Genomic DNA, 12806 nt, shown 5'->3' with positions numbered 1-12806 from the left:
TGAAGAGATAACGGATGCATTGGTCACGACCTTTCAAGAATCACTTGATTCTGGCATGGTCCCGGAGGACTGGAAGATTGTAAATGTCACTCCACTCTTTAAGAAGGGATGAAGGCAAACAAAAGGAAATTATAGGCCAGTTAGCCTAACGTCAGTGATTGGGAAAGTGTTGGAGTCTATTATTAAGAATGAGGTTTCGAGGTACTTGGAGACTAATGATAAAATAAGTCAAAATCAGCATGGTTTCTGTGAAGGAAAATCTTGCCTGACAAATCTGTTGGAGTTCTTTGAGGAACTAACAAGCAGGGTGGACAAAGGAAAGACTGTGGATGTTATTTACTTGGATTTTCAGAAGGCATTTGATAAGGTGCCATACATGAAGCTACTTAACAAGATACAATCCTAGGGTGTCACAGGAAAGATATTGGCATAAACAGAGGAATGGCTGACAGGCAGGAGGCAATGAGTGGGGATAAAGGAAATCTTTCCTGGTTGGCTGCCAGTGACTAGTGGTGTTTCTTGGTGATCAGTATTGGAACCACTGCTTTTCACATTGGTTGTCAATAATTTGGATAATGGCTTTGTGGCAAAGTTTGTGGATGATATGAAGATAGGTGGAGGGGTAGGTAGCGCTGAGGAAGCAATGCAATTGCAGCAAGACTTAGACAAACTGGAAGACTGGGCAAAAAAGTGATGGATGGAATACAGTATTGGAAAATGTATGATGATGCATTTTGATAAAAGGAACAACAATGCAGACAATTTTCTAAATTGGGAGAAAATTCAAATATCAGAGATATAGAGGGACTTAGGAGTCCTCATTCAAGACTCCCACAAGATTGAGTCTGTGGTGAAGAAAGTAAATGCAATATTGGCACTTATTTCAAGGGGAATAGAATATAAAAGCAAGGAGATAATGCTGAATCTTTGTAAAACACTAGTCAGGCCGTACTTGGAGTATTGTCAAGATTTTTGTGGCCCATATCTCGGAAAACGCATCATCATTGGAGAGAATCCAGAGTCGGTTCACAAGGATGATTCTAGGAATGAAGGGGTTAACATATGTTGAACGTTTGGCAGCTTTGGGCCTGTACTCACTGGAATTTAGAAGAATGTGGGGGGATCTCATTGAAACTTATCGAATGTTGAAAAGGACTAGATAGGGTGGACGTGGAGAGGATGTTTCCTGTGTTGGGGGAATCCAGAACTAGAGGGCACAGCCTCAAAATTGATGGGAGACCTTTCAGAACAGAGGTCAGGAGGAATTTATTTTTAGCCAGGGAGTAGCGAACTGCGGTGTAGACCAAGTTCCTGGGTATACTTAAAGCCGAAGTTGATCGTTTCCTGATCAGCAGGGGCATCAAAGGACATGGCGAGAAGGCAGGTGTATGGGGTTGAGTGGGATCCGGGAACAGCCATGATGGAATGGTGGATAGACTTGGGCTAAATGGCCTAATTCTGTTCCTATGTCATATAGTCTTATGGTTTTATGACACATATTATTCATAATAGAAACTGTTTTGCAAAGTTCACAAACACCATCATCGAGTTATTGTGTTCATTTTAAGAGACAATGTTTGACATAATGTTGCCAGTGTGAGGGAAATGCTTTTGGTTTGTTTGCAATGAAAGTCAAGGGCTGTGGCTTTTGTTAAAGCACATAAAATAACTCTTGCATGATTTATTCACAAAATCCTACAAATGTTCTACATTCGGAAGTGTTGTTTACAGAAAGTGGTAGGTGATTGGAAGACACTGTTGTAATGGAGACAAAATAGACCTCATTCAGCCACAGAATTGTACCCCTTTCTTTGCACTTTCATAATGTTATGCTAACCGCTATGGTACCGTTAAGTTGTTCAAATCTGTGTACTTCTGGAGGCGAGGAGAAACTCCCACATCTCCTTCTGATTGTGCTCACTTACATCTGATCACCCATTCCCCTCTGCTTCTCAACAAATAACCCCCATCTTCTCACCACTCTTCCCATCACCAAGGTTTATCATAGAACATGGAACACTAAATCACAATACAGGCACCTTGGCCCATGATGTTGTGCTGACCTTTTAACCTTCTGCAAGATCAATCCAACCTTCCCCCTCAAGTAGGCCTCTATTTTTCTTTCTTCCATGTGCCTATCTAGCAGTCTCTAATGTATCTACCTCTATCACCAACACTGGCAGCACATTCTATGCACCCATCTCTCTCTGTCTAAATAAAACTACCATTGACATCTCCCCTGGACTTTCCTCCAAGCACCTTAAAATTATGCCCTCTCATATTAGCCATTTCCGCCCTGGGTAAAAGTGTCTGGCTGTCCACTCTATTTATGCTTCTTACCATCTTGTACACTTCTATCAAATATCTTCTCATCCTCCTTCACTCCAAGGAGAAAAGACATAGCTCTCTCAACTTTCCCTTACAAGACATACTCTCTAATCCGGGCAGCATCCTGGTAAATCTCCTCTGCACTTTCTCTAAAGTTTCCATGTTCTTCCTATAATGAGGTAACTAGAGCTGAACACGATATTCTAACTGCGGTCTACACAGAGTTTTGTAGACCTGCAACATTACTTTTTTGCTCTTGAACTCAAACATCAACAATTCTTTTCGACCCAAAACACTCAATTCCTTTCCTAGCACAGTCGTTGCTGCCTTGCTGAGTTCTTTCAGTTGATTGTTGCTTCAGTATCTGCTCTCTGTGCCTTCTTCTTCACCCTATCCAGAGTGTAAATTTACTCTCTGTTGGTTTTCTGAAGATCTCATTAATCTCGGTAATTGCAGTCGACCAAGTCGGTAGATGTGTGAAATTCTGGAGGGTGCTTGGAAGATAAACACGGCAGCTCCTTGACCTTATTTCATCCAGGGATTTTGTGGAGATCCTTCCCAGATTTGCTTACAGGGATGTCTGTTTTGCTCTTGATTCCAGGACACGGTAGTGGCACTCCAGGCTCTATCGCAGTTCACAGCAGAGAATATCGCTCCTTCGACAGACCTGGAGGTGTCAATCAGCGGATCCGGGCTCCTTGACCCGGCAACCTTGACCATCTCTTCCACCAACATGTTTGTCCTGCAGACAGTGGAGGTACCTACTGGAAGGATATCAATCAGATTGAAAGAGTGCAGAGAAAATTTACAAGGATTTTGCTGGGACTTGATGACTGGAGTTAAAGGGAGGACTTTTAATCATTGGAGTGTAGGAGAATGAGGGGAGAATTGATAGGTCGATACAAAATGATGAGGGGTGTAGATAGGGTAAATGCTTTTCTCACTGAGGTTGGGTGAGTCTGGAGCTGGAAGTCATAGGTTAAGGATGAAGGGTGAAATATTTAAAGGGAACATGAGTGGGAACCTTCACTCAGAGGCTGTGGAATGAGTCTCTAGCAAAAGTGGTGTGTAATGGTTCAGTCACAAACGAGAAAAATCTGCAGATGCTGGAAACCTAAGCAACACACACAAAATGCTGGAGGAGCTCAGCAGGCCAGGCAGCATCTGTGGAAAAGAGTACAGTCGACGTTTCAGGCTAAGATCCTTCTTCAGGACCCTTTGAGCCCTGATGAAGGGTCCCGGCCCAAAATGTCAACTGGGTGCTCTTTTCCATAGATGCTGCCTGGCCTGCTGATTTTCTCCAGCATTTTCTGTGTGTGAATGCTGGTTCAGTTTCAACATTTAAGGTGGATACGTACAGCCACCAGAGGCACTGCCTCACAGCTCAACAACTGGGCTTCAATCCTGACTTCCACTGCTGTGAAGTTCTCCACATCCTCTGTAACCATTCCTTTTTAGAGTCATAGAGCACAGATACGGGCTCTTTGGCCCCAAGTGGTCTGTGTTGAACTGTTATTTCCCCTAATCCTGTCAACCCACACTGTAGTCTTTCATACCCCTCCCACCCATGTACCTATCCAAACTTCTGTTAAAAGTTGCAATCAAACCTACATCCACCACTTGCACTGGCAGCTCGTTCCACACTCTCACCACCCTCTGAGAGAAGAAGTTCCCCCTCATGCTCCCTTAAATAATTCACCTTTCACAATTAACCCATGACCTCTAGTTCCAGTCTCACTCAACCTCAGTGGAAAAAGCCTGCTTGCATTTACCCTATCCATACCCCTCATAAACCTGTTTAACCTTTCCCTATAAGTCAGTCCGTCCCACGCGGTTGCTTCAGTCTTCATTGTTGTGTAGTGTGACAGATTACTACACTGCTCGCTTACTGTGGTCTTGTTCTTTTCTTGTACAGCTTGGCATTGAGCAGCCTCTGCTGGTGACGGTGACAGCAAAGGGTCAGGGCATGGCCATTTTTCAGGTACGGTCATTTCACTGCTAACAAAGAGATTCAAGACTCACGATTCACTAAGGCATTGGTCAGACTGCACTAGGAGTATTGTGAGAAGTTTTGGACCCCTTGTCTAAGAAAGGCTGTGCTGGCATTGGAGAGGGTCCAGAGGAAGTTCACAAAACTGAAAGGGTTAACACTTGAGAACATTTGTGGGCTCTGGTCCTGTTCTTACTGGAATTTAGAAGAATGAGGGGATCTCATTAAAACCTATCAAATATTAAAAGGTCAAGATAGACCCAAAGAGCTATGTTGGCCGAAGTAAGAGCTTTATGCTTCAACTCTTGGTAGGTCACCTATGTCAAACAAGTCAAAAAATAAAGGCCAGACTAGGAGTGGTCCACCAGTCTTCCAGGTTCAGGGGTTCAACTCAAGGCTAACAACACTGGCGGGTCAAACAAAGCTGTTATGTTAAGAGCAATGAAGAACACTCCTACATTGGAATGCGACAGTATTCCTGAGTCTCCACCCAGAACTTGCCTGACTGACAGTAGTGAAAACCGAGCTACTGACAGGAAGAAGGAAGCTCTGGACACTGCCAGAGATAGAGGACCTTCATTGCTGCCCTAAACGGCAGCAGCTTAATGGGGAATGGATAGGTAGATAGAGTCAATGTGGGGAGGATGTTTCCTATAGAGGGGGAGTCTAAGACCAGAGGGCACATCCTCAGAATAAAAGGATGTCCTACTAGAATATAGAATGAGGAGGAGTTTCTTTAGCCAGAGGGTGGTGAATCTGTGGAATTGATTGCCACAAACATCTACAGAGACATAGTTATTGGGTATATATGAAGCAGAAGTTGATAGGTTATTGATCAGTAAAAGCATTAGTTACTTGGAGAAGGCAGGAGAATGGGGTTGAGGGGATTAATAAATCAAGCATGATGGGATGACAAAGCAGACTTGATGGGCTGAATGGCCTAATTCTGTTCCTATGTCTTATGGTCTAATGACTGTATGCCTCTGTGTCCGTGCTGACCAATTGAACACATGGTCACTGAACCACAAGTAGTTTCCCAGCTGAAGGTGTCAAGTTGCCTGAGAAGCCTACGGAGGAATGAATTGGAAGGAGAAAGGTGTGCAGGGATCTGTTCTGTGTACATTGTTACAGACCTATGACATGCAAATAGAAACCAACTCTTCTGCCAGGAATGAACTAGATTTAATTCCAGAAGATAAAGGAAACCAGGAGCCTGATCCAAAGCAAGTCCTGTTCATTCTCGGGATGAGGCACCTTTTGGCTTTTGGTGCCTATCTCTGGGTGACCTAGGTTGATATTAGCAGTTCGTTTGATTTTTGTAAGCTCCTGGGAATGCCTGCATGAAAATAAATCTCAAGGTAGTATATGGTATCATATACCTACTTTGATAATAAATTTAGAACATTGAAAAATGTCTTATGATCTTATGGTCTTATGGATTCAAGATTCAAGGTTGTTTATTGTCATTCTTCAGTACACAAGTATAAAGGAGAACAAAGTGATTGTTATTCCCAATCTAATGCAGCTTTATAACACAATAAACATAAAAAAACAATAAAAAGGACAAAAAAACACAATAAGTAACATGACTGAAGTCTCCTGCAATAATAAAGAGACTGTCTGGATGTTTGATTTGTAGAGAGCTATCAGTCCTGTAAAGTTCTCCCACAGCATCCTTGGTACTTGCTCTCAGGTGATGAGCACAACAGTAATCTTCTTGAGCAGGCAATGCGGCCAGCATTCAAGTGCGTGATGTTCAATCGCTACAGAACGGCAACTACCCACTACAGAAGATATGCACTCAGTGGCCAGTTTACTAGGTACCCCTATGCATCTGCTTATTAATGCAAATATCTAATCATCCAATCACGTGGCAGCAACTCAATACATAAAAGGTGTGGGGCCTAAGGCTCCTGAACCTCCTTCCTGATGGCAGCAGCAATGAGAGAACATGGCCTGGCTGGTGTGTTTCCTTGATAATGGTGCTGCTTTCTTGTGGCAGCATTCCTACAGATGTGCCCAGTGGTGGGGATGGATTTTCCTGTGATGGAATGGGCTGCAACCGCCACTTCTTGTGGACTTTTTGTTCATGGGCATTGGTGGTTCCCCATCAGGCTGTGACAAAACCAGGATACTCTCCATTGTGGAAGTTTGTCAAAGTTTTAGATGACATGCTGCGTGAATATCGAAGTAAATTACAGCTGATGAAGCCAGTGTTTAACAGAGTATCTGAATTGCTGCATTTTTGTGTTTTTTCTAGCTTAATGTTCTCTTCAACCTGGAGAGTAACGTTCTGGCGATTGGGAAGCGATCGGTGGAGTCAGAGGAGGCGTTTGATTTGGACATTACTGTTTCAGACAACATACTTGACCTAAATCATCTGTCTCTGATGATCTGTACCCGGTGAGTGTACACAGCCTTTTCCAGTTCACTGTTCGGTTGTTGACCATTGTGTAGACAGAAATCATTCTAAAGGTTGGCTAACCTTGCATGACTTGTACCTCAGAAATGGGAGCTCGCAGTGCATGGGTGGTTTGCAGTTACAAAGAAGGCGGGACTGCGCCTATATTTCATTAGGAGTGTGAGGAGACTTGGTATGTCACCAAAGACTCTCGCAGATTTCTACAGATGGAGAACATTCTAACTGGCTGAATCACCATCCGGTATGAAGAAGCTACTGCACAGGAAAAGCTGCAGGAAGTTGGAAACCCAGTCAGCTCCTTCATGGGGACTCACCTCCCCAGCATCTAGGACACCTTCAAAAGGTGATGCCTCAAAAAGGCGGTGTCCATCATTAAGGTCCCCCATCACCCAGAACACGCCTTCTTCTCATTGCTACCATCAAGCAGGAGGCACGGGAGCCTGAAGGCACACACTCAGTGATTCAGGAATAGCTTCTTCCCATCCACCATCAGATTTCTGAATGGACAATTAGCCAATGAAGGCTACCTCAGTAGATTTATCCTTCTCTTTTCCCACTACTTATTTAATTTAATTTTCTTTCTTATATGTACTTGTTACTTTAATTTATAGTTTTTATTATTGTATATTGCACTGTACTGCTGCCACAAAACAGCAAATTTCACAACATATGCCGGTGATATCAAATTGTTTCTGATTCAGAATTTATCTCAAAATTGGCTGTGTAACCATGGCCCCTGCTTTTCCATGAAGATATCTGGGAAATTGGTTGTTTCAATAGTCCATGACAGGATTGAAGAGGGAGGGGGATATTCTCTGTCATGTCCATGTCACTATTCACCTCCTATTCATCTTTGCAGGAAAGGAACAAATTGTCAGGCAGCAATTAGCAAGTGAGCTGCCTAACAACCATGCAGCAGGCTGCAATGCACGACTGAAGCAGCTTGTAACACATGAGTGCAGCAGGCTGCAATGTAGGAGCGCAGCAAGCTGCCATGCAAGGCTGTAGCAGACTGCAATGCAGGAATGTAGTGACCTATGGCAGAGGAGTGAAGCATGCCACATGCTTTGATAGTACTGTATGGGTACTTTGAACGCGGGAGTGTGGGAGGCTGCAATGTAAGAGCAGTGTGCACTGTAATCTAAGAATGAATGAACTTCAGGAGGACTCAAAGGTTGCAAAGTGTTTTGAAATATATAAATAATGTGTTCTTTAATGCAACAGAAAACATTTGCAATAATATCGTTGCTTCCATTTCATTCTTTGTACTTTTCTCTGTTTGTTAGCAGATCTGGAAGGAGACGTCGAAGTGTTGGGGTGGACTGTGGTTTTTGATGAACTCTAGGTCATGATCTCTTGGCGGCTTTGCTAATGTTTGTGTGGTGGGTGGTGGGGGCGTGGGGCTTTGGGGTTCTAACGTTTTCCTGTCATTCATTCTTCGGGGTTTTTTCTTTTGCTTTGTGGATGTCTGCAAACAGTAAGGACTTGAATTTAATTGACTTTATTTCTTACATCCTTCACATACATGAGGAGTAAAAACTTTTACGTTACATTTCTATCTAAATGTGCAGTGTGCGACTTATAGTAATTTGTAATAAATAGTATTTACAACAGGACAGTCAATATAGCATAGAAATACAATTGTATCAGCGTGAATTAATCAGTCTGATGGCCTGGTGGAAGAAGCTGTCCCGGAGCCTGTTGGTCCTGGCTTTTATGCTGTGGTACCACTCACCGGATGGTGGTAGCTGGAACAGTCTCTGGCTGGGGTGACTAGGGTCCCCAGTGATCCTTAGGGCCATTTTACACATCTGTCTTTGTAAAGATTCTGAAAGTAGGAAGTTCACATCTACAGATGTGCTGGGCTGTCCACACCACTCTCCGCAGAGTCCTGCGATTGAGGGAACTACAGTCCCTATACCAGGCGGTGATGCAGCCAGTCACGATGCTCTCAACTCTGCCCCTGTAGAAAGTTCTTGGGATTTGGGGGCTCATTTCAGGTTGTATGCAGTGCACATTCTCTGATATTAAATTAAACCATTGAATCATTGAAATGCTGAAAGAACTCATTGTATCCCACTCACTCCATCCCATCCATAAGATATAGGAGTAAAGGTAGGCCATTCGACCCATCAAGTCTGCACCACCATTCAACCATAGGCTGATCCAATTCTTCTAGTCATTCCCACTCCCCTGCTTTTGCCCCATACCCTTTGATGCCCTGGCTAATCAAGAACCTATCTATCTCTGCCTTAAATGCACCCAATGACTTGGTGTCACCCAGTGACACAGCCGCTCATGGCAACAAGTTCCACAGATTTACCACCTTCTGACTAAAGTTATTTCTCTGCATGTCAGTTCTAAAAGGACGTCATTCAATCTTGAAGTCATATCCTCTTGTCCTAGAATCCACTACCATGGGAAATAACTTTGCTATATCTAACCTGTTCAGACCTTTTAACATTCGGAATGTTTCTATGAGATCCCTCCTCATTCTCCTGAACTCCAGGGAATACAGCCCAAGAGCTGCCAGACGTTCCTCATACGGTAACCCTCTCATTCCTGAAATCATTCTGGTGAATCTTCTCTGAACCCTCTCCAATGTCAGTATACCTTTTCCAAAATAAGGAGCCCAAAACTGCAAACAATACAGAAGGCCTTTGACAAGGTGCCACACATGAGGCTGTTTACAAAGTTAAGAGCCCATAGTATTACAGGAAAGTTACTAGCATGGTTAGAGCACTGGTTGATAGGTAGGTGGCAGTGAGTGGGAGTAAAAGGATCCTTGTCTGGTTGGCTGCCAGTGACTAGTGGTATTCCGCAGGGGTTGGTGTTGGGATCACTTCTTTTTATGCTGAATATCAATGATTTAGATGATGGAATATATGGCTTTGATATGAAGATTGGTGGAGGGGCAGATAGTGTTGAGGAAACTGGTAGGCTGTAGAAGGACTTAGACAGATTAGGTGAATGGACAAGAAAGTGGCAAATGAAATACAATGTTAGAAAATGCTTGATCATGCACTTTGGTAATATAAATAAAAGTACAGACTATTTTCTAAATGGGGAGAAAATCCAAAAATGTGAGATACAGAGGGACTTGGGAGACCTTGTGCAGAACACCCTAAAGGTTAATTTGCAGGTTGAGTCAGTGGTGAGGAAGGCGAATGCAATGTTTGCATTCATTTCAAGAGGTCTTAAGTACAACAGCAGGGATGTGATGCTGAGGTTTTATAAGGTAATGGTAAAGCCTCACCTTGGGTATTGTGAACAGTATTTGGCTGCTCATCTAAGAAAAGATTTGCTGGCATTGGAGAGGGTCCAGAGGAGGGTCACAAGGATGATTCCAGGAATAAAAGGGTTATCATACGAGGTATGTTTGATGACTCAGGGCCTGTACTTACTGGAATTTAGAAGGATGATGGGGGATCTCATTGAAACCCCTCGAATGTTGAAAGGTCTAGGCAGAGTAGATGCGGAAAGGATGTTTCCCATGGTAGGGGAGTCTAGGACACCAGGGCACAGCCTCAGGATGGAGGGGGTCCATTTAAAATGGATGTGGATACATTTCTTGAGCCAGAGGTGGTGACTTTGTGGAATTTGTTAACACAGGCAACTGTGAATGTCATGTTGTCGGGAGTCTTTAAGGCAGACATTGATAGGTTCTTGATTGGGCATGACATCTAAAGTAATGGGGAGAAGGCAGGGGAATGGGGTTGAGGAGGAGAGAAGAAAGGATCAGGTATGATTGAATGGCAGAGCAGACTCAATGGCCCAAATTTCCTTTTCTGCTCCTATATCTTATGGTCTTTTGGTCTTATGGTCTAAGTTCCCTCTACACCTTCTCCAAAGCTTCTACATCCTTCCAAACACCAGAACTGAACACAAAATTCCAAGTGTGGTCTAACTAGGGTTTTATAGAGCAGCAACATGACCTTGTGGCTCTTGAACTCAAATGTCAACAATTCCTTTCAACCCAAAACACTGGCAATTCCTTTCCTCCCACAGTTGCTGCCTTCCCAATCGGATCCCACCAGCAATCAATTCTTTCCTTCCCCTACTTTTCACCTTCCACAGAGATGGCTTCAAATGTGACTCATTTGTTCATTTGTCTCTCCCCACTGATCTCCCTCCTGGCACTTAAACTTGCAAACGGAACAAGTGCCATACCTGCCCCTGTACCTCCTCCCTCACTACTGCTCAAGGGCCCAAACAGTCCTTCCCGGTGAGGCGACACTTCACCTGTGAGTCTGCTAGGGTTAACTACAGCATCCAGTTCTCCTAGTGTAGCCTTCTATACATATGTGAGACCCAATGTAGATTGACAGAGACTGCTTTGCCAATCACCTACGCTCTATCTACCAGAAAAAGCGAGATCTCCTGGTTGCTACCCATTTCAATTCTAAGTCCTATTCCCATTCTGAAATGTCAGTCCATGGTCTCCTCTACTGCTGCTATGAGGGCACACTCAGGTGGGAGGAGCCACACCTTACGTTCGGTCTGAGTTGCCTCCAACCTGATGGCATGAACCGGTTTCTCGAACTTCCTCACTTCCTCCCCACTTCAGGATTCCCCATTCTCATTTTCCTCTCTCATCTTATCTCCTTAACTGCCCATTATCTCCCTCTGGTGCTCCTCCCTCTTCCCTTTCTTCCATGTTCTTTTGTCCTCTCATATCAGATTCCTCCTTTATTGCCTTCATCATTCAACTTTCCAGCTCTTTACTTTGCCTCTACTCCTCTCTTGGTTTCCCCTATCACCTACCACCTTGTATTTCTTCCTCCCCTCTACCACATTCTTACCCTGTCTTCTCCTTTTCCTTTCCAGTCCTGATGAAGAGTCTCAGTCCAAAAAGTCACCCGTTTATTCCTTTCCACAGATGCCGCCTGGCCTGCTGAGTTCCTCCAGCATTGTGTATATGTTGCTTTGGATTTTCATCATCTGCAGATTTTCTTGTGTTTGTGCTGCCTGCCCTGCTGAGTTCTTTCATGGATTGTTTGTTGGTTAGATTCCAGCATCTGTTGCCTCTGTGCCTTCTTCTTCACCCTATCCACCCAATTTCTGGGAACCATGTACCTGAACTCCAAGGTTTCTCTGTTCTACAAAGACTCCCCAGGGCCTTACCATTCACTGTAAAAGTACTTCTGTCATTTAAATCCCTAAAATGCAGCACCTCAGACTTATTTCATTTGAAAGCCACAGTTTTGAGCAGAGTGGCCTCCCTCTATGCTTCGAGATGGAATATACTATGGAGGTGTGACGTCTTATATGTGGAGTCACAGGTAGACAGAGTCATAAAGAATCAGAGTAATGAGTACAGGAGTTGGGAGGTTATGTTGAAGTTGTATGAGATGATGGTGAGGTCAAATTTGGGGTATTGTGTGCAGGTCTGGTCACATACCTACAGGAAAGTTTTGAATAAAATTGAAAGTGTACAAGGAAAATTTACAAGGATTAGGCTCAAGATCCCTCAAAGTTGACATGCAATTTGATTGGGTGGTTAGAAAGATGCATGGTGTGTTAGCTAAGTTATTTAATCATTCCCTATTATGAGGGTACTTGTCCTGGCAACATCCAGTGTGAGAATCTGAACAGGGCACCGTTAAATAACAACAATCTTATTTCACAGCAGACTTTATGGGCCAGATAGCCCAATTCTGCTTCCATATCTTATGGTCTTATCGCTATCTTTCCTTTAGGTAGGCGACCAGAACTTGCAGTTTGAGTTGGTGGTGAGGAAGGCGAATGCAGTGTTAGCATTCATTTCAAGAGGGCTAGAATATAAAAGCAGTGATGTCATTCTGAGGCTTTATAAGGCATTGTTCAGACTGCACTCAGGCTTTTGGGAGTATTTTTAGGCCCTTATCTGAGGAAAGATGTGCTGGCATTGGAGAGTGCCCAGAGTAGGTGCACAGAATGATTCCAGGAATTGAAGGTTTCGCATGTTAGGTGCATTCGATGGCTCTTGGCCTGTACTTATTGGAGTTTAGAAGAACGGGGGGGGGGGGGGGGGGATCTCATTGAAACCTACCAAATATTGAAAGGCCTAGAAAGAGTGGATGCGGA

At 43.8% G+C, this 12806-nt stretch overlaps 1 protein-coding gene across 1 annotated transcript in view; it reads left to right on the top strand.

Annotated features, from left to right (window-relative positions):
- The window catches only part of cd109 (CD109 molecule), a 247971-nt gene that overhangs the window by 220812 nt on the left and 14353 nt on the right, over positions 1-12806 (top strand). Inside the window, exons 28-30 of the mRNA XM_073050423.1 lie at positions 2930-3085; positions 4244-4309; positions 6579-6721. Of these exons, the coding sequence (XP_072906524.1) occupies positions 2930-3085; positions 4244-4309; positions 6579-6721 (365 nt within the window). The remainder of the gene's footprint in view (positions 1-2929; positions 3086-4243; positions 4310-6578; positions 6722-12806) is intronic.

This window comes from Hemitrygon akajei, chromosome 7 (genome assembly GCF_048418815.1).
Source record: "Hemitrygon akajei chromosome 7, sHemAka1.3, whole genome shotgun sequence".
NCBI classification, from domain to species: Eukaryota; Metazoa; Chordata; class Chondrichthyes; order Myliobatiformes; family Dasyatidae; genus Hemitrygon; species Hemitrygon akajei.
The sequence above is the reverse complement of the archived record's forward strand: the minus strand, read 5'-3'. Positions and strand labels throughout refer to the sequence as shown.